The 23,599-nt window shown below is 34.4% G+C and overlaps 1 protein-coding gene across 2 annotated transcripts in view; it reads left to right on the top strand.

Moving 5' to 3' along the window:
- LOC150109471 (disco-interacting protein 2-like) overlaps positions 1-23,599 on the top strand; it is a 456,967-nt gene that overhangs the window by 268,072 nt on the left and 165,296 nt on the right. For both annotated transcript variants that reach the window (XM_090408476.1, XM_090408468.1), the window contains exons 12-14: positions 4,836-4,946; positions 14,925-15,048; positions 18,534-18,640. In XM_090408476.1, coding sequence (XP_090264602.1) covers positions 4,836-4,946; positions 14,925-15,048; positions 18,534-18,640 — 342 coding nt within the window. The remainder of the gene's footprint in view (positions 1-4,835; positions 4,947-14,924; positions 15,049-18,533; positions 18,641-23,599) is intronic.

Here is a 23,599-nt window from a genome sequence, read left to right as displayed (position 1 = left end):
AACACAGGATCTCCTGAAAAAAACTTCCACTCCACAATAGTAAATTCAAAAGGGAAAGACTATTTTTAGAATCTGGGGATTCTATATTTCAGAATCAACCAAATTTAAATAAATACAGTTGCATAAAATTTCCCAAAATTCGGGAAACATTAATTACACTGGCCAACAAAAAAAATTTTTTTTTCTGCTGATTATGATCTGACACTTGTTGTTTACTAATTTGGGTGTGCTGATTTCAAATATCAAACCCATTTTTATCTATCACATCAGGTTTTTCCTCTATGGCATTTTCTTTTTGCTAATTTGTAAGTTTTTGATAGTTTTAAGGAGGCAATACTATTTAGAGAATCAAAAAAATCGATTTTTTAATATTATTTTCTGAAAGTATGTACTTTTAAAAATCTGTTCCTAACTTTTTATCAAGAAATTCGAAAAATTCCCGAAGATATAACCTATTGTTCAAAGCGGTGCGCAGATCAGAATCTGAGCGCTCGCCGCTCTCGCTTGTTAGTAAACAAATAAATGCGTAAGAACCTGCAACGGCATGTACTGGCGCTTTGAATGCGAGAGAGGCTGATAATCGACCTAATACATTTAGGTGATGAAAAGTAGGCGATGATAACTGCCTAAAACAAATGAATGCTATATGTGTCATAGTGGACAAAGAACTATCGAAATCAGTCAATTGTTAATCGATCGTGAAAGTATGATGAGTGCTTATAACGTTTCAATAAAGTCTCTGGTTTTTTTTTGTCTTGTTAATTGCATGTTAGTCGGCAGTGAAGAAAATACATCATGTCTACTACTCGAAAATGTGTCAATAGTGTAGATTCCGTCTGCTACATTTGTGGCAGCTTTACTGTTCCCAGTCAAAGGACAAATATCACTGATTTTGTTAAGAAAGTGTACTTTGCATACTTTGACGTAAAACTTGCAGATCAGGACAATTCATGGGCTCCAAATAAAGTGTGTAAGTCATGTGTAGAAAATTTACGACAGTGGAGCAAAGGAAAACGCCAAAAATTAGCTTTTGGCATTCTAATATTTGGCGTGAACTGAAAAATCGCGTAGATGATTGCTATTTTTGTTTAGTTCAGACTTCTGGTTATAATAAGAAGAATAAGAAAAAAATTGTGTATCCAAATCTCGACTCAGAAATTCGGCCAGTTGCTCATTCCAATGAAATAGCCGTGCCAATTTATAAAGGACTTCCTTTACTTGAGAACGAGCATGATCGGGATATGCCAGACAGTCTTGAGGAGCAAGATCCGGATGTTGAATTAGACAATGAAAATTTAATTTCCAGTTCTGGACCGCAACATTTTACTCAAGCGGAATTGAATGACTTAGTAAGAGATTTGGGCCTATCAAAGGAATCATCAGAATTGTTAGCTTCAAGATTAAATGAAAAAAACTTACTGGAGCAAGATGCGAAGATAACTTTTTATCGTAGCAGGGAAAGTAATCTTGTACAATATTTTAAACACGAGTGTGGGTTTGTTTACTGTAACAGTGTGTCAGGTTTACTAACTGAAATGAGTATTGTACAATATCATCCAAATGAGTGGCGTTTATTTATCGACAGTTCAAGCAGAAGTCTCAAGTGTTTCTTACTACACAATGGGAATGTATATGGCTCAATTCCTATTGGCTATTTAGTCCACTTAAAGGAAACATATGAGGACATTAAAAAGGTTCTGAAGTTATTAAAATATACAGACCATAACTGGATCATCTATGTGGATCTTAAAATGGTGAACTTTTTACTTCGCTTTCAAAGAGGATATACAAAGTTTCCATGTTTTCTATGCTTCTGCGATAGTCGAGCTAGAAACCAACACTGGAGTCAGAAACATTGGCCTCTTAGAATATCCTTAAATGTTGGAGAACAGAATGTTATAAATCAACCTTTAATCGACAGAGAAAAAATCATTTTTCCACCTCTACACATCAAACTAGGTCTTATGAAGCAGTATGTTATAGCTTTAGATTTACAAGGTGACTGTTTCCAATACATATGTGAAAAATTTCCACGACTTACTTATGAAAAAATTAAAGCCGGTGTATTTGATGGACCGCAAATTAGAACTTTAATGAGAGGCTCAAATTTCATCAACTCTATGAATGAAATTGAGAAAGAGGCCTGGACTTCATTTACGATGGTTGCGAATAATTTTCTTGGAAACAAAAAAGCGTGCAATTACAAAGATCTAGTGGAAACAATGCTTGAAAATTTCCAGCGAATAGGTTGCAACATGAGCATAAAGCTTCATTTCCTATATAGTCATCTTGATAGATTTTCTGAGAATTTAGGTGCTGTCAACGATGAACAAGGCGAAAGATTTCATCAAGACTTAAAAACTATGGAAGATCGGTACCAAGGAAGATGGGATTCTCACATGATGGCCGACTACTGTTGGAGTATTCAAAGGGATTGCCAAAACAGAACGCACAGCAGAAATTGCTACAAACAAAAATTTATTCCCTGAAACTCATGTGTAAGTAAAATTGTTACTTTTTTATAAATATTCTTGTAATTTTTAATGAATATTGTTAAGTAGTTATGTATCTAATTATCGGCCTCTCTCGCATTCAAAGCGCCAGTACGTGCCGTTGCAGGTTCTTACGCATTTATTGTTTACTAACAAGCAAGAGTGGTGAGCGCTCCGATTCTGATCTGTGCACCGCTTTGAACAATAGGCTATATCTTCAGGAATTTTTTGAATTTCTTGATAAAAAGTTAGGAACAGATTTTTAAAAGTACATACTTTCAGAAAATAATATTAAAAAATCGATTTTTTTGATCCTCTAAATAGTACTGCCTCCTTAAAACTATCAAAAACTTGCAAATTAGCAAAAAGAAAATGCCATAGAGGAATAACCTGACGTGATAGAGAAAAATGGGTTTGATATTTGAAATCGGCGCACCCAAATTAGTAAAAAACAAGTCTCATATAAAAGTCACCAAAAATTGTGTTGGACTGTGTTATCAGTGATCCCATCCTACATCCTCAGCCACCTACAAATGGCCATAGAGGGCACACCACCTAGATAGGACTTTAGAGTCACTCACGTGTTTCACTTAGTATTATTTGAGTTTGTGTTACTGTAGTATTTTTTGTAATCCCTGAAGATGTCTTAGTGACTCAGACGAAATATTGGAAGTATTAAAATCAGTTTTAATCTTTTCCTAGTGCTGCATATATTTCATTCAGCCTCCGACATGACAGGAATAGCACTTGTTATATTAGTGTACTATAGTGAGTTTTGTTTAGAATATCTACACTGCTTGGAAAGAAATCAACATACACCATAGTATGAGGAACAAACAGTGCGCCAATGTGCATTGTTTGTGCACTTACCTGAATAAGATTTAGGACCTCCTTTTGCAGTGATGGCTGCAGCAGTCCTATGGAGCATACATTCCACAAGCATATGATTGTGATCAATGGAAATTTTGGACCATTCTTCCTGTAGGCATGTAATGAGGTCTTAACTGTTATGGGTGTTCCTTGGCCTTACCTGAAGCTCCAATTCATTTCACAGATGTTCAGTAGGATTCAGATCAGGGCTTTGTGGAGGCCAGTCAAGTGGGGTGATATTCATGTTCACAAACCATGCGATTACAGCAGCAGCAGCTTATGACACAATGCACTGTCTTGCCATAGAAATGCCACAAAGTAAGAAGCATTGTATTGTCCAGAATGTTCAGATACCTCTCACAGTTCAGTGTTTGTGGCACCAGAGGTCCGAGGCCAAACCAGGAAAAAAAAACAGGACCATGCCATCACACCACCACCACCACCACCTCCCAGTTTCATAGTTGAGGGTTATGCACTCTGGTCAGAGATGTTCGCTGGGTATCTGCTACACCCACAACCATCTATCTGCTTGGTAGAGATGAAGCATGATTCAACATTCTATAACACAGCTTTCCAAGCTTCCATGGTCCACCATACATACTCTTTGCACCACTGAAGCCACTGCATGTTGGTTCAGATAATGTGGGGCTTACATATTTGATCCTGCCACGGAAAGCCATGTTGTAAGTATTGGTTCTGAATATTTTTTTGTGCAGACTTGTATTCCAGCCAATGCCTGGAACTCTGCATTCAGTGTTGGCCGACAAATGGTGGGTTTTACATATTATCCTTCATAACGCCCTATATAGTCATGTTCAGTGAGTGTGATGGGTCATCAACTGCTGGTTGCAGTTGACTCCCTGCACCTCCATCTTAGTTTGGTATGACTGATGTTGAAATGAGATGGCCCAAGTTGTCAACAATTAGAGATAGAGATGCAACATGGCATGTGATCACAATGCCTCTTTCAAACTCCATCAATTCCCTTCTTACATCCATTTCACCGGACACAGGTGCACTGACTTGGGAGCACCATATTCTCCCAATTTGTACTGGCTACAAACACGTAACTCATTACATGGCACAATGCACCTTTGTCCATTGGGAGTGTCTGTTGTATAGAGCTTTGGTCAGGACTTCATTGTGGTTTGTTGTGTTTTGTATAGCGAGAGTTGACTGTATGATGAATATACAAAGTTTTAAGAATATTCTAGAAAATTAACATGAAAAAAGATATTTTGATAACAGTATTTAAAGAAGTACTCAGTTAAAAGTACTTGACAGGCAATATTGAAACAAACTAATATCATTTGAAATACTTTATTAATGAAAGATTAAAATTGTACTATATTATATTTATTTACTCTTAAATTATATGATTAAAAATTAGCTTCTTTGAAGTTTGTTGTTGATTTTTCAGAACTGCAATTTTTATTTTTTTAACATCTAACATATTATTTCATTCATTTTTAGGTAGCATTAGTTTATCCAAACAATGATCCTATTGCTTTCCTGTGTTCATTTTATGGGTGCCTGACAGCCGGTGTTGTTCCAGTTCCTATTGAAGTTCCTCTTACTAGACGGGTAAGCATTTAATACTGTCTAATAGAATTTTAAAAGTATTTTAATGTGAATTGTTATAGTGTTCTGGGTATTCTTAGCCTCATGTTATATTAATCGGTGATAATAATGCTTCATGGTGTAACACTGCTTTGATAAGATAGCCTCATTATATAATTAATCCTTTGACCAATGGGAGAAAAATGGGAGGGAAAACTGTTCATTGATTAATGTATAACCGATTGCAAGAACTGCAACTGTTTGTTGCTAGTAATTGTATTGGATATAAGGTTGTTAAAATATAAGAAACTTTGTTTTTTTTCCATTTTTTTTTTAAGAGTATTCTTAACAAAGTGTTAATGTTGATCCAGGCATGTTCTGTACTGTTAAATAGCACACTTCGAATCCAGTTAAGTCTTCTCTTAGGCTATGATAGTGAAGTGTTTATGACATACAGGAAAACCTTGTTTAATGCGATTAATTAATCCGTCAATTAATGCGCGCTAAGCGAAATCATGTTAAGCAAATAATATAAACAATAGGAATAATTATAATTCATCCATCCTTTCTTTTAGTGTTACACGGTGATCAGTATTCATTTTTGAAATTATGGATTCTACAACCGTGTTAAAATAACTCTTTTTATTATCCCGATGTTTCGATCTTCATATCAAGATCATTATCTGAAGCATACATAAATATACAAGTCAAGCTGCATTACATTTCAAACCATAAGCTAGAGAAACAATGATTTGATCACATGCTACTCATTGGCATGACGTCTAGTGGGGGGGGGGGGTAATAATAATAATTACATCAAGCTAGATTTAATTTATGATTACATGAATAAACATTCTTGCTTACAGATGGTTTTCCTTCCAGTAACAGTGATGTCCTATTTCTCTTATTACAATTGTTATTTTTGATTTAAAAAAAAAAAAAAAAAAATATTTATAAATTACAACATGAATAAACATTCTTTCTTATAGAATTTTTCTTTAACAGTGATGTCCTATTTTTTAGTATTAAAGTTGTTATTTTAGATTTAGGATCCAGGATTTTCTACAGTCCTGTTTATAGTTGTTTTTAGAGAGGAAGGATTTGTGGCATGAATATATGCCTTCCATATGTATGGGATTTTTAGACCATCATTATTGTTTAGATCAGAGTGGTTGATAACGATCTCACAAGATTCCTTAAATTTGCGTTCATACCATGTTTTGGTGTGATGTAGACAACTAGTGCTTTTCCAGTCAATTCTATGTAATTTGTTCAGGGCATGATCAGAAAGGATTGATGTGTCGTTTATGATCTTTTTGTCTGATCGGAATTGTGTGTCCTGTTTCTCCTATGTATGGTATGTTGCAGGTGCAGTAAATACAGTATATATACTCCAGGGTGGGCCAGCAGAGGGAGTGGGTCTTTGGAATGAGTTGAGTAAGCTTATTAATATTTTTGTAGTACTCTGTTTATTTTGTCTGATGTCCCTTTAATGTAGGGAATGGTTATAGTTTTACTATAGTCTGATTTGTCTTTTTTTTTTTTATTTTTTTATTTAGGTCTTGTAGAGAATTTTATTAATAGTGTTTTGGCTGTATCCATTCTTTTGAAAAGTATCGCTGATCACTTTAAATTCGTTTTTCAGTACCTGTTCATTGGAACAGATCTTCAGAGCCCTGTTTTTTAGGGTATTGATGACACCTAGTTTTTGTCTTGAGTGGTGGTAGGATTTTATGTGTATATATTGGCCAGTATGTGTCGGTTTATACTAAACAGTGAAGGAAAGATTACCCGAGGGACAACGTGTGACAAGTGTATCTAGAAACAGCAGTGTGTTATGTTTTTCAGTCTCAATTGTGAACCGTATGCGTTTGTGTTGCTTGTTTAGGAGGCTAAGGCTTGTCTGGCGGCCATGAGACCAGATCACAAAAACGTCGTCAACATATAAACCAGACTTTGGGTTTTAAAGAGGAGGAACCTAAAGCAAGTTGTTCAAAATGTTCCCTATAAAAGGTAGCAATCAGCGGGATAATGCCGAGCCTGTAACTGTGCCTTCTGTTTGTAGGTAGAAAGCGTTTTGCCATACAAAATAAAATTTATTTTATTTTGTATGGCAAATACAAAATAATTAAAATTATTTTGTATGGCAAAACAGCTTTGAACCTTAGGTCAAAGCTGTATAACTGAGAGGAGACCTCCACATAGCCTTTAAACGAATTTCGGAGAACCGACCAGGGCTTCTGACCTAATGTCCAATCCTCACCTTCTCGTGCACCCTATTGTGTATCTACTTAGATACTGAACAAACGAGGATGGGCTGGCAATTTGGGATTTAGCCGACCAAATTGTATTCTTATTGGTTAAACCAAAATAAAAAATGATGGTACAACATGACAAAATTTCATGCCGGCTGGAGCGTTGCCCAGTTAAACAAGGCCCCTGTTGTTTTTGCCAGGGAACCAGAGCGAACAACGAAAAGTCAGCTACTGGAACAAATCTGAAAACACACTCCAACTTAACATCACCAGAGTTAAAGATCGGTATTATCAACATAATAAGCCTGAATGGCAAAGAAATGGAGCTAGCTGAGGAATTAAATAAGTGTACCAGATCAACATAATAGGGGTGACTGAAACAAAAAAGACAAAAACTGGTGAGATCTTTCTGAGCATTAAATACAAAATGTTATATTCAGGCAATGACAATCAAGAAAAAGAAGGAGTAGCCATAGTATACAACACAAAATACCAGGCTAATCTTCTTGAATGGTAGTCAGTCTCAAGTAGTGTAATGTGGGCAAATATGAGAATGGGGAACTGGACAATGAGACTTATTTGTGCTTATGGTCCCTCAGAAGGTTCTACTGAGGTAGAAGTGGAGGAATTTTTTGAGGCTTTAGAAAAAGCAACTGACATGATAAAAATGAAAAGTTGGTCCTTGTTGGGGATCTAAATAGTAGGAAATGATTATGAGACATACAAAAATATTTTGGGAAAATTTGGAGAAAAGAGCAAAGCTAATAATAATGGCAAATATCTGTTGGATTTCTGCTCAGCACAATTACTGGTTATTACTAACACCATGTTCCAACATAAAAATGTGCACAAATTCACATGGAGAGAAGAGGCAAGGAATAAGAAAAGTCTCATTGACTATGTTATTGTTGATAGTGATGTTTTCTCTCTGGTGCAGGACACCAGAGTGTACAGAGGATTTGAAATTGGAAGTGATCACTATTTAGTCTTGAGTAGGATAAAATTGATTTTCATATTGGAAAGAATAACATGTAAGAAAGTTTTAAAGCAAATGAAAGTTGAGCAGCTCTCAGATGTGAACTGTAGACTAAAATACACAAAGATTATTGAAGAAAAAATGAAAGTTTGAGAACAGGAATCAAACCTTGGAGATTCAGTGGCAAGCCTTGAAAATTCAGTGTAAAGCCCTGATTAATTCAGCTAGAGAAGGCATGTAGTGAAGGTGTCTGCTAGGATAGAAAAATTAGAACTCCATGGTGGACACAGGAAGTTAAAGAGGCAGTGAAGTAAAAGAAGAAAGCATATCAAAAATTCCTGGCAAATAAGTCAGCTTGTGCTTGTGCTCTTAGAGAATACGGAGACATATGCAAGAATGCTAAACACTGTAAAACTAGCTAAACAAAAGTCATGGGAAGACTTTGACAAGAATATAGAAAATAAATATCAAAAAGTTGGCAAAATATTCTGGAGGTTGTTGAAGAAGCTTAGGAATGGAGGAAAGAGTGCTGTAAAAGGAATTAGAGATGATAAAGGTGAAATGAAAACAGGAGAAAAAGATATCCTTGAAGTATGGAGTAATTACTTTGAAAAACTACTAAATGAAACAAGCAGTGATGACAGCACTGTGGTAAAAAACACTCAACAGGCATGCAGTCAGGAATACATATCCATACTTGAAGTAGAAAAAGCCATCAAAGGTTTAAAATGTGGAAAGGCAGCAGGAGTAGATGATATTCGACCAGAAATGCTGAAGTATGGTGGTATAAAAGTCTTACAGTGGCTGCAATGCATAGTTCAGAAAGCCTGGACAGAGGGACGAATTCCTGATGATTGGAGTAGAGCTCTCATAGTACCCATATATAAAAAGGGAAATAAAACTGAATGTGAGAATTACAGAGGTATTTCCCTACTGAGTGTTCCTGGCAAGATCTATGCAAGTATACTTGAGAAACGGTTGAGAAGAATTGTGGTAGAAAAGCTTGGTGAAGAACAAGCTGAATTTAGGCCAGATAGAGGCTGTCAGGATCAGATTTTCACTTTACGACAAATAGTCGAGAAAGCATGGGAATATAACAAAGATCTGTATTTAAGTTTTGTCGATTTGGAAAAAGGCATATGACAAGGTGCCAAGAGAGAAGCTATTCAATATGCTACAGTGTCAATGGGGCATTATATCAAGCAATCTTTATTTGAGTTGTAATTCGGCAGTTAGAATTGAAGGAAGTACAGGGAGATGGTTTAATGTTAAATCTGGTGTGAGACAAGGATGTACATTATCCCCTCTGTTAATCATTATCTATATAGATCACTTATGAAGGAAAGTGGTATTAAGCATGATATCAAAATTGGAGATGTTAATGTCAGCTCTTTGCTTTATGCGGATGATGTTATACTTCTAAATAAATCTGCTACAAGTCTGCAAGATTCTCTGACTAAATTGAATAACTGTTGTAATACATATGGTATGAAGGTCAGCAATAAAAAGACAAAGACAATGAAAATAGGTGGAATCATTGAAAATGTCAACTGTGTTGTGAATGCAGAACTTGTGGAACAAGTAAAACATTTCAGCTACATAGGCACGATTTTTAGTGAAGATGATAAATTAAATATAGAAATACACAACAGAATCAGCAAAGCTAGTATGGTGGGAAGTCAATTGAATAAATTCATATGGAATAAGAGAGAAATTAGTTGGAACACTAAATTAGCTGTATACAAGACAGTGTTCAAACCAGTTTTAACTTACGGATCTGAGAGCTGGGTCAGAAGTAAAACACTTGACCAAAGACTAGAGACCACGGATATGAGAGTCCTGAGAAAGATTAGAGGCGTGAACAGATGGCATCAATGGCAGTATCATATTAAAAATGAGGATATTAGGAAAGAACTTTACATTGTCAGCATCCAGGAATGTGTTAGCAGAGCTAATCTCAGGGGGTATGGTCACCTAAACAGAATGGGCGAAGAAAGATTAGCAAAACAAGTGTTCTCTGCCAGGTTGGCAGGAAAACAACCCAGAGGAAGACCAAGATATAGGTGGATTGATACGGTACAAAGTACCTTAGACGATAGAAATATAAGATCTGATAATGTAGTCTTGACAATATAATAGATAGGAAGTTAGTAATGATGTAATTTTTTTCATGTGGTACTATCATATCCTATATACCCCCCCCCCCCCCTTGAGGGTACTTGGCAGGAATTTGATGATGATAAATCCAAGTTCTTTTCCAATTGTGCCGATTTCTTCAGTACTGTTAGATCTTGGATTTTGCACGATAAACTAACATAGGCTTGTGTTTAAAGTAGCTTTCTGCGCTGGCCTCCTAATGAAAGTGTAAGATGATCTTTAGATACTTTGTATCCTGGTTGAGATGCTTCAGTTTTAGCTAGGAAAGTTTTTTTTTTTGGTATACACTTCCAAAAGAGACTAATTTCATTGACGTTGAATATTTGCCAATCGTCACAATCACCCTCCTGAATTATGCTTTGCAATTCCTCAGGAAATGTGGTTGTAGAATCTTTATCAGCACTAGCAGATTCTCCAATTATTCTTACATTATGCAGTCAAGTTCGATTTTTAAAACGCTCAAACTATCCTAAACTCGCAGTAAAGCTTTCACATTCCTCTTGAAATTTGGTCTCTTTCTATGAGGTAAAAATATTGAGAGCTTTTGCATGAATATTCCCTGTACTAATAGGTATTCATTTTTGGTTATAATCCTCAATCCAGAGTGATACAAGATGCCCCATCTCAATCATTAACTGGCTTCTATTTCAGGTGATCTCCATGCTTAAAGAAGCTGTATCAACTTTTTCTTGCTCTTTGTATTCTTTTCTCTTATTTAATATAGTTCAAAACGTAGACTCGCTGTATCCCAGGTCTCACACAATCATTGTATTACCAGCACCATTTTCATGTCTTTTAATGACTTCCAGCTTTTCCACTGACTGCAGATTGGTGACAAAAAATTTTGCTTCATGTAAAATTTCGCATAACATAAAAAAAATCACATTAACTGATTAATCACTCACTTAAAGCAGGAAATAGTATCATTTCACTCAATCGCACTAACTGATTGTCGCGCATGTTGAATTCAAGTTAAACGAGGTTTTCCTGTATTATGTCAGTGAAGGTAAATCACACCTATCTTGAAATTGGAGATGAATAATCCTTATCTGTGTTGGCCTAAGAAATGCTGGTTAAGTTGCCATAAAAAAATGAAAGATGGAAGGATGTAAAATCCAAAGAAAGAAAGAAAGAAATCTAGTAGGTTTCATTATCTTTGTAATTATCCACAACCAAATAAAACTCAGCTTTTTTTTTTTTAAAGTAAACTCACAACCTGACTGACAAGGGGGGGGGGGGATATCTCTCTATCTATATATCATCCACCAGAGGACTTACACTTTCCACAATCCTCCGAATGGCCAGTCCTGCGCCATTTCCTCCTAAACTACCTCATTTTTACAAAGATGCTCTACAGCGGTGGAAAAACACAGGACTTCATCACACACAGGATCAACAGAGTCAGCTGTACTTACAGAACCACTATTTTCGAACAGAAACATAACAAGTCTCACAACTGGCCAGCCCTTTCTTTTCCCTACATGGAACTGGGCAAGAATAAGAGTCATAGGGGACCTCCTAACCCAGACCCTAAAGTGGAAAGTATTCACAAGCCTACCAATGAAGAACCCAAAAACTGAAAAGCGATATCAACAGCTGCAAGCCTCCATTATAAAAGCCTATCCAGATATTGCTACACCTCAGGAAATCCGTACTCCTTCTAGAAACTGCTCGGGGCCGATATTTCATCTTGTTGTTGGATCCTACTTCATCTTAATCTATACCTTGGATCCGACATTTAGTTATTATGATGTTCTTAACCTAAAATTAAGTTGATAGTTGATTTCTAATGCAAATATAGAGAAAATTTATATTTATAGACTGCGCCACTCTATATCTGAATTAGTTCAAGAATTGAAGACAAATCAACTCTCAACTACCCTTCCTTTATATGTTGTTATTATATATACTTGCCGAGTATATTTAACTTACTTAATTTACCCGCTTTGGTTCGAATATTTTATGAATGGTGCAGTAAAAGAGATTCAGGCAAAATACAACCTTTTGCCTGAATAAACAAAATACAAAAACAAACATTTAATTTTAGAATCACAAATTTTACACTTAAGTTCAGATCATTAATTAAGATATCACAAACATTTTAACTTCTCTGATAAATTCAATCATACAAACTCAGACAATGGTAAATTCGTTGTCTCTAATACGGTCTTCTCACAGTTCTTTAAGTTCCAAATACAATAAAATTGCAGTAACACCACTTTACAAGCAAACACTTTTAAATTTACACTTCAGCTAATCTTTACAATAGTTACTGTTAACATAAGGAAATTCTAGGATGAAACTCACACACTTCTCTGTATAGGAATATTAATGGTTGGAATAATCTTACCGATAATCTTCTGTCTTCATCAACTTATACACAAACACTTTTTATAACCGTAAACACTTTTAACAATAATCGGCACTCGTTAAAATATATCTTCAAAGCATTAACTGAATTAATTCACGGTCACTATACACATAAACAAACGTTCTTGCATGAAGTACTACTGATCACTCATGAATTAAGACAATACAGAATAATTCCTTAACTTGAGATTTTATATGCACAGTTGTTCATTCCTCCTGCATTCAAATAATTCTTTAGGCACTATAATTCTAACACAGCTAACGGTAAACTTCAACTTTTACAGCCTCTACTATTCTTTAGTAACTTTGTGCTTTGCTTCAAGGTTCCGTATGTCCTTGAAAGGTCGGCCCTGAAATTATATCTCAATTCAAGTATCACTAGTCTAATTAATAGTCTCTCAGCTGTTTTCCGTAGCTATAATTGTTATTTTACAACTTATTAGCTAACTGCTTCTTGACTAGTAGACTTTATTAGCTGCTTGAGTGACTTGCCGACTCGCTATCATCGTACTGTGATTCCCGAATGCCGAATGCTCCGATTCCAACCTAATGCCAATCCTCTCCTTTTTCTCTCTAATTTATCTCTCTCCTCTTAATTAATCTATAATTTCAACATTCATCACTTATATATCCGTTCTTCCTGCCTAAATTGTTCTCATGATCTAAAACTCTTTTCAATAAACCTTCTCTTCACGTGGTGTTCCAACTCGCGCTCGCTTACTTACATGCGTCTCCATGACAACAAAACAAAATATAATAAAATTGAGCTATTACATAACGTTAAATTTCTACAAATAGGAATAAATAGAGAATATTAACATTTCAATTAACGTGCAGTTAAATTATCAAATACAAGTTCTTATAATATTAATATAGTAATGAATAAAATAGCTTAATTAAGGTAGTTATATGAATATTAAATTGTAAAATAAGTTTTTTACATTAAATAATATTTACACAAGTCTTGCTTGGTATATGGTATATTATGTTAAATGTGAATGAAAGAAAAAATATATATATACAAAACAATTTCATTCACAGTTTAACATTGTACAATCTGAAGCCTCACTTCCAATTCTTCCCTCCAACTACAAGAAAATATACACCACTTCCTCATGTCAGGGTCTCCATCCTCGCCCTTCTTATATTCATCCTTAACCCTCTCATCTACAAGGCTGCATATGCCACTCAGTTTTCAGTGAGATCTGCCATATAAATCTAAGTGTGCCAAACCAGATTCCGACATACAGTGGAGCCTATGACATAACATCTTGCCGACTCCCTCTAAGCTCTACAAATTTCAGCTACGAGAAACGGATCTGTGTCTATTCTGTGATGTTTCAGGTACCTTGGAACACACATCTAACCTGTCCCGCAAACAAAGTGTTAATCACCTATGCCCTGAATACTGCCTCTAGCACCTGTAACTATGCACACAGCCAAGAAGACTACTGGAATTTAGTCCACACAGAAGAAAACAGACACAGAACATGCAATTTCCTCTTCATCTGCACTAAGGCCATCATCTACAGCTTCTACCTAAAACAGACGAGAAATAACCAGCACCCATCCATCACTGAAACTACACAAACCCTCATGTATATCCTCCGTCAGAAACTAAAAAACAGGCTTTTATTGGAACTTGAGTACTTCAAAGAAACAGGAACTGTCGTGAAATTCATAGAGGAGTGGAATCCATCTGGTACCCTCTTCTGGATTGACGACGACAATATACTTCATCTGAAAGATAACTCAGACTGAAACTGAACTGTAAATTTTGAATTCATTTATTGCATTCTCTATTGTATACCCGAAAGGAAAATGTTTCTTTCTCTGTAATATATATACTTATAATATGTAAATAGTCCTTGTTATCTATCGTCTAATGCATATTTTAACAAGTTAAATAAAAAATTTTAAAAAAATCTCTCTCTCTCTCTCTCTCTCTCTCTATATATATATATATATATATATATCTCTCTTTTGAAACAAAAACAAACTTCAGATGATGCTGTGTTTTTCAGAATTCATAAAAGATGTCAAGCTCATCAGATTTTCATGTTAACAGATTTCAGAATTAAAGAAAAATTGTGCATAAGTAAACATTTTTAATTATGGGTATGGAATAAATATCTCAGTATTTAAACTGATGACACTTAATAGAGTATTTGTGATTATTTAGAAACTTGATTATTTGGGGAGAAAAAAAAAGTGAACTATAAATCACAATATGTTTATCCTTAGGATGCTGGTTCTCAACAAATAGGATTTCTTCTTGGCAGCTGTGGAGTTAGTTATGCACTAACATCTGAAGCTTGTTATAAAGGTTTACCGAAGAATGCAACTGGAGAAATTCATACATTTAGGGGTACGTTACTAGTGTGAGAATTCAGATGTGAAATACCTTATTTCATAAAATGTGAATTAATAATATAAATAAAATATTGATTAAAAGTTTAATATGCAAAATTAAATTGAATGAAATGTCTTTTTGCAACAAAATATTGTAAATTCTACACTGTAGCTTAGCAGTTTCTTCTGTACTACTAGTTCTAAAAATGAAACTGTAGATTTTTTATTTGTCCTATTGTTCTTATTTTAGAATCTATCCATGAATGAAATCTCTGCATTCGAATATGAAGAGCAAAATATTTCTCTTTGCTAATGCTGTTAAACTGGTAGAGTAGAAAATTGTTTGAATGACCTCATTCGTTCTTGGAAACAGTTTAAAAGATTTGGAAGAATATATCAGGAAATTGGAAATTAAAATTCAATGACACTTATTAATACACAAATGTGGACCTGGTTGGCTGAGTGGCTAGCATATTTACTCTGACCAAAAAGGTTGCAGGTTCAAATCTGGTCGTGGGCATGGATGTTTGTGATTGTCTCTAGGTAAAGATGGAGACAAATTGACTTGAAGTTTCAAGTTTAGTCTCCGTTAGATAATATAAAAAAAAAAAATAAAAAAAAATTATCATGGTACTAATGTACTATAGGTTTATAACCTTTTTGTGGTGGGTAGGAGTTTAGATAAAACCAAATTCTTGTTCTTTGCTGAACCAAACCTTGTTGGACAATAATGAAAAAAAAAAAGAAGTTAACAATGAGAGGTAAAATAAATATAAAGAATTCATTTGTTTAATTGCCAGCTTTGCTGAGTGGTCAGTGTATCCATTCTTCAAACAACAGACTGTGGGTTTGAAATCTCACCTTGGCATGGATGTTTGTAATTGTCTTTAGGTTGGAGATGTATTTCATCACCTCTTATGAGACCCCACCCTGCTTATTTGGAGGCCTGAAGTGGCTTGAAACACTCCATGTTTAGTCTCCAGAGCATCGTTTCTGGACCAGGTAAAAATGAATAAAAAGTCATGAATTATAAAAATCCATTTTAAAAAATAGACAAATTCCTTAGCCTTCCCACAGCACTAATGAATTATAGATGTGTAACCTTATGGATGGGACACACATAAAAAATGTTTAGTTGTCATGGCAAAGAATATGTATTCTCTCATAAAAATGGCCTTCCAAAATCACCATATTCATTCAGAAAATTTTGATCAGTGTTTCACAATTCACATCACTTTAAAACAAGAATGTAATTTCCGTACATTAAGGCTTAAGTGCTTGGAGGATAGCATGTTAGTGGTTTAATGGAGTATAGATAGCACTAGGAAAGGATTAAAAGCTAATTTTACAATATATACATTTAACACGTGTAACACACACGCGTACACACAAAGACAACACAATACCTAATGAAACACGTGGGTGACTCTAAAGGTCCTATCTAGGTGGTGCACCCTCTATGGCCATTTGTAGATGGCCTTGGATGTAAACTGGGACCTCTGACAATTATTGTTTCCCAAATTTTGAGAAGTTTTATGCATCTGTATTTGTTTAAATTAGGTTGATTTCTTGAGTGCTGCTGCAGATTCCTAAAACAGTTCCCCTTTTTAAATTTACTATGGTGGAGCATGGTGACTTTCTTCCAAAACATCCTGTGAATTATATGTTCTGGAAGAAAGTCACCATGTTTCACCATAGTAAATTTAAAAAGGAAGGACTGTTTTAGGAATTTGCAACAGCACTCAGAAATCACTAATTTAAACAAATACAGATGCATAAAACATGGCCTTACAGACCACGTATTGGTCTGCAAGACCAGATTTACCATAGTCGTGATTGCAAATGTAAGATTTGCGTTCTTCTAAATAGATAGCGGCTAATCTACCTGTCTGTCCGAAGTAAGCCAACTTTCAAGAACAGGGTACTGTATATATTCCAGACATCTTCCATCTACAGTGATCTTTCCATTTTACATCTATCAAATTACCATACCCTCATTTAAAGTGATCATTGAATAAGTTATTGACCAACCATATGTTCATTTAACTGTACCTTCACCTAAATAAGAGTAAAATTATAGCAAATTAATTTTTCTATCATGGTTGGATAATCATTGAGATCATTGTATTATGAGATCTATGTTGTCAGGCCACTCGATTCCAAAAGAATCCTGAAATGTTACGCGTGTATCTGATTCTCCTCTTTATTCTATTTCTCCCATTATTACCACACTTTGAATTTTGCTCTTTTTTATGTGTCACCTTGTGTTTCTTTTTTATTCTTTCCCTTGTGTCTGGTTTCCCATCAAATTATACACAGTGTTCTACCTTATTATCTCATCATTGGGCTTTGAATTCTTAGGCCCATTTTTTAAATTGACCTATTCTTACTACTTCTTTTTTTTTTTTTTTTTTTTTTGTCAAAAGCCTTGATCTTCAATAATTATCTGTAAGGAAAATCATGCTTGTATTATCACAAGTAACATGTTAATTATGAAGATATGTTTGAAATTCTATACTTTCTATCTGGTTTTCATTATGCATATCACATTATTTTAATTGTATCATACTCCTAGTGTACTTTGTTTCAAGCTTTTCATGGATAGAATGTCATTACAATGTATACATGTAATAAACTGCTGCTGTTAACAGTCATGTAGCTCATCATATATGCATGAGTTGCAGAATGGCCCTCTATAAAAAATAAATAAAAGATGGTTTGTCAAAAAGACTGTTATGGCCAAGGAATATCTAGTTGGACCCTTTTTGACTCACTTTATTTATGTATTTTTTTGAAAGATAATCTTTATAATCGTTTGAATCATTGATGTTTACACAATTATTTTCAGTCATCTGTTGCATGGGTGTAGCACCAATTTAGTTGAAGGTTAAGTTATCTACTTTAATAACACACAAAACCTTAGTATGCATGTAAAATAATATTCTAAAATACAGCAGATATAATTCTTATAATTGATCAATTGATTCCTAGTGGCCATTCACACTCATTGTGCCTGTTTCTAAGGTGTGTGAAATGTAAAAATAATATTTCATGAGAAAGTATTGATTTTGTTGAATTTCCTTACACAATTCTTCAAAATTTTTTGGTGGTTTCTGTCTTTCTTTTAATTGCTTCCTTGATTGATTATATTATGATGACTTGCTGTTGTGGTTTTTTATATGCCTTTTCTTGATAATTTTTTTGGGAATGGTGAAGTCCCCCCCACCTCCCTCCTTGCACAGCTTGAGTTGGATCTTTTGTTGAGCTAGATTGGCTCTGTGATGGCAGACATTGGTATGAAGTTGGAGTACTTCAGACTATAATAGAAGAAGAAATTTCTCTTAGATGACAGCACACAAACTTATCAAAAATGGTTGCCTTTAAAATTCTACATTCTGTACAAAATATTTTCTCTCTCTCTCTCTTTTCACACACACACACAAAGTATAAAAATACAATTATACATCTTTTCACAAGTATATGTATTAATACCTTTCTTAGGTTGGCCAAAATTGAGCTGGTTTGTTACTGAACATCTCAGCAAGCCTCCTCGAGATTGGACTCCATCTTCTATCAGAATGAGTGAAGAATCAATAGCCTATATTGAGGTTAGTGTAATATTTATTGCAAAAATGCAAGTTAATTAAAAATATTGAGGCAATTTGATTACAGAAAATGTTAGCTTTATATAGTAATCTTTATTTTCATAATCTTCTCTTTCAGTGTAATTGAACAGTGAAGAGCACTCATTATATTAGATTTATGGAATCAACTGCCATTTGAGATAATAACTTTAATCACACTGAACTTATCTTCTTCATTTCGACATTAACACTAAGGTTATTTTCAGAAATGTAACATATATACACACTACATTCAAAATCAATTAGCACTGTACTACTGTAGGATACATAAATGTTTGATACGAATTAACTTGCCAAGTCTGACCTCCTATTATTGAAATCTAGTTAATAGTCCTGTCCCTTTAGAGTTTAAAGCTTTTGAGTTTTGATTACTCTGTTCTATCTTAAAAGTAATAATTTATAAATTTAAAAATCTTCATTACTTTGAATACTGGACAGGACTAATTACAATTGGATCAATAATAGAACAACAATAATAATAATATGCCTGTGTAGCCTGGTGTAAGTGGTATTTGCAACCATAGTGCTAGGCTAAGCTGCCCAAAGAAATCCTTTCTTAGTCACCAATTAGAGGAACTTTTTCTCACCCTTTCTTTGACCACTTCCAGAGTTAGTCAGTCTTGGGCACTGACAAGTGGGTTTTTTTCCTGGAAACTTAGGTTTTTCAAAATTGATCATAGAACCCACATTATTTCAGACATAATTCTGTGTGGACCACAAGATGGCAAATGAACTGCCCCTCTCAGTCTCCAAAAGTTAGATAGGGCTAAACCACCTTCAGTCTGCTACCTGTAAGGAATAAAAGGGATTAGCAGATTTATATTTATTTTTATTCAATAATAGGAATTTGGATTGGTTGATGTAATGAATTTATGATTTTTTTCCACCACCACAAGAAGTACTAAACAGGGTTCATTAGTACAGACATTATTATTATTATTATTATTATTACTATTATTATTACGGGCAACTCCAGGGAGTCATTAGACTCATCGAGGGAGGCCCCAAATCATATTCAATCACATTATGTATCCTATAGTACAGTTCTAATCAATTTTGAACATAAGTGTATATTATTATTGTTACTACCAGAGACCTCCGGGGAAGCAATTATCAACCACATTGCTCATACCTGTTCTTGAATTCATTCACATTCCCTGCACATACCACCCCAAAGGCAATCTATTCAAATAATGCACCACTCTATCAGAAAAATATCTAGCTCTGAACCCCTTTATCTGACTGCATTAATTCTCATTCTCCATAGATGCCCTCCAGAAAATCAAAAATTCCATCTACTGGTATACTATGTGACCCTTTCAGAAATTTGTAGTTCTCTATCATATCACCCCACTTTCTCCTATTTGCTAGTGTTTACATGCCACAAATTCTCCATTTATTCTCTTAATTTACATTCCACAGTGTCAGTATCATCTTTGACATGCCTTTCCACTCTCCACTGTATCGGCATCACTTTGCAAACCAGGAGACCAGATCTGCACACAATAGTCCAAGTGAGGTCGTATCAGGGCCTTGTAAAGAGGCAAAATGACTTCTTTATCTTTACATGTTAAGGTTCATTTTAGCATTCAGTTATCATCTGAGTTATTTGCAATCTTTTCTATATGGCCTTTGAATTTCTACTTTCTACCTACAAAAACTCCAAGATCCTTAGCCTGATCAGTTTCTTCTAGCATAATCCCACCAATATAACATGCCTTTGGATATCTCATTGCATCATAACTTTATATTTACTAATTGAACTGATAGCCATATTCACATGCCCACAATTCCGGTCTATTCAAATCAGTCTGTAAGTACTGCATATCATTTGCAGTCTTGAGCAAACTTGCTCAGCTGTGTGTCACCTTTCAAATCCTTTCAGTGTCATTAATATAAAGACAGTGGACCAAGAATGGACCCCCTGTGGTATACCACTAGTCACCTTAAATCTTGCAGACTCACATACCCCATATACCACTATTTGATATCTGTCAATCAGATATCCTCTGATTTTATAATCCATTCACATTCTCCAATTTATGCAGCATTCCATGCTGTGTATCCTTTTGAAAGTAGCAAAGTCCAAAAGTATCATAATGTATCTTAACTCAGTCATAACATTATTATAAAATATGAGCAAGTTGCTCAAACATGATCTTCCTTTACTCAACCCATGCTGTTCTTTGTAAAGATAGATTCATCATTAACCTATTTTTACACGTAATCTCTTATGACTTTCCAAAATCTTCACCGCTATTTCAGAGATACTGATAGGTTGATAGTTAGACACATCGCCCTTGTGCAATGGGATTATCATTCATTCTTTTCACTGCTGTGGAATGTTCCCTGTTCCTAAAATTGCACAGTCTCATCAAAGGCTTACTGGTTTTAGCTGAATGCTCTTTTAGCATCCATCCTTGTTGTTAAATTATTCAGTTTATGCAACAGTCTAGTATCTCTTCATCATACCTCAGTTTTTTCATCTAGTGAAGAGGTAAAATTGATGCTCATGCACACACTAAGTTAATAACTCTTAGCAAAATGTGCATTCATTAGTTAAACAGTCGCTTCTGCATCTGCCACATTTGCATGCCATATGCAATGAGTATGAGCTGCCTCTAATCTCATTAATTGCTTAGTGAAGGCCTCTCTCTCTCTCCCACTAAGGAGGGTGGAGGTCTACCTCTTTCATAGTGACCCAGTCCATGTTGGGAGAGTGTATAAACTAATAAAGGACTTCCATACCCAGATCAGGATTCAAACCCATATTCCTCTGGCTGGATCACTGATACGCTAACCACTTAGCCAACCAGGCTGGCACCAATCTGCAATATATATACATTTTTTTATGATAACCTTAAAGGTTATCATAAAAATGATCAGAAAATGTTATCATTTGGGATTAAAGTTATTTATCTCAGAACAGTAGTTGGCACAATAAATCAAATACAATGACTATAATGTGACATTTTTTTTTAAAAAAAAAATGTTTTTACTGACTTCTTTTTTTTTCTGAATTTTAGAAAAAATGATTGATCCTAAAATTACAAACCTTACAATAATTAATGTTAAAGCAACAGTAGATATTAATTTATAATAATATTATTATTTTCATATGTACTCATCCATTCAAGAATGCATGGGATACTAGAGAATATGACAGAATTAAGTTTACACTATTGTATGTTTCCTATTGGCATTTTTCTTTCGGATTCATCTGTTATTTGTCAGGTTTCCAGTACTATAAGATCTTGCATTTCACTTTCTGAGGCACTGTGGACTACATCAGTCCACCTAAATTGGTCTAGTTATGGATTTTTTTTTTTTTTTTTCATTCCATTTTGGCATCAAGTACTTTTTTTGCTAATCTTTCCTCCTCCTCTGCTATGTAATTTCAGGGACCATGGCACTTCATATTAGCCCAACACATTCATGAATGCTAATAATGTCAGTTTCCTTTCTAATATCTTCATTTTTAATATTATTCTGCCATTGATACCATTTGTTGCTCCCCTTAATTTTTTTCCCTATTGGTGGCATCTGGTTTTTTATGAACTATTTTATTTATAATCCAATTTTCAGTTCTATGAGTTAAAATTGGTTTGCATACTGTCAGTTCTAGTGTTTGACTAATTTCTCAACTGGATCCTCACCATACTAACTTACTTATTCTATTATATATTTCTGTATTTAATTTTGTCATCATTGCTAAAAAAAGGTTGTTTGGTATCTGAAATATTTTATTTGTGTCTTGTTCATCAGTGAGAATTCAGTAAATGCTTTCTGCATTCCTGTTTATTTTCATAGTTTGTTGTATTAGTACTAATTTTCATACCAAAATAGTTATATCAGTTATTCAGTTCAGTTTAGTTCCTGAATTTATTTAAGAGAATTTTTATTGAGAGAATTTATTTAAGATTGTAATCTGCATAAAGTAAACACCTGTGAATATTATCTCTATCATCAAACATCATCTTCCTTCATTTCTGCCTTTTAACTTACAACTTAAAAGTAAGCTAATATATTGTTCTTGACAATGTCCTATTTACACCATACAGGTATAATGTCTTGAACAGCTTCTGTCTTGTCTCCTTTATCATTTCCAGATCTACAAAAATCTACAAGATCTACAGATATTTCAAAATTCTCATTGTTAATATAGTAATTGGATTTTGTTTGGATTTTGGTTTTTCTAATATGTTTGTATTAAAGTAAAAAATCTAGTTATAACAACCATATGGATTAGCCAAAACCCAGCTTGACCTAAGGTCAGTTTTTCTTGGCCATTTTTAAAGCTGTACTATGATCATCTGGAATTCACCATTCTGACTAAGTCTTCTGAATTATGTTCAGGAGACTTACACACGATTTTACAATAGTGTAGCTATTGTAAATTTTCATAATTCCATATTTGAACATATCTAATGAAATACTATCTATTCCAGCTCACTTTCTATGATGATTAAAAAAAAAAAATCACTTCATGTTTGAAATTCTCTGTTTACTAAATCACTCTGACAATAGCACTATCAACAGTAACATTGATTTTCATTGAATGAAATTTTCTTAGTTTTGCGATTCATTCCCTACTGTTTTTTTTCCTCATTTCTGCTATGATACTTTTTTTTTTCCTTTTTCTTTGTCAGCTTCCTGTGCTAGTGACTTTCTTTGCTGGTAACTTCATGTGACCATACATATAAATAACTTGTATTTTCCATTTTGAAATTTGTCTAATTGAAACTGCTTTTCAGTCAAGAAATTTATCTTCACACTGTTCAATATACTATAGGTACCTTTCCCCCTTATCTGAATAAATAATACAAAATCCGATGTTGACACCAGTTAGGTGAAACTAACTGGTGTCAACATGATATTTCTTTTATATTCTATTGTAAAAGTTCTGTATCAACATAACCCCAG

This window comes from Typopeltis vanoorti, chromosome 2, assembly GCF_054136105.1.
Source record: "Typopeltis vanoorti isolate ZY-2024b chromosome 2, IOZ_Tvanoo_1.0, whole genome shotgun sequence".
In the NCBI taxonomy this organism is placed as follows: Eukaryota; Metazoa; Arthropoda; class Arachnida; order Uropygi; family Thelyphonidae; genus Typopeltis; species Typopeltis vanoorti.
The sequence above is the reverse complement of the archived record's forward strand: the minus strand, read 5'-3'. Positions and strand labels throughout refer to the sequence as shown.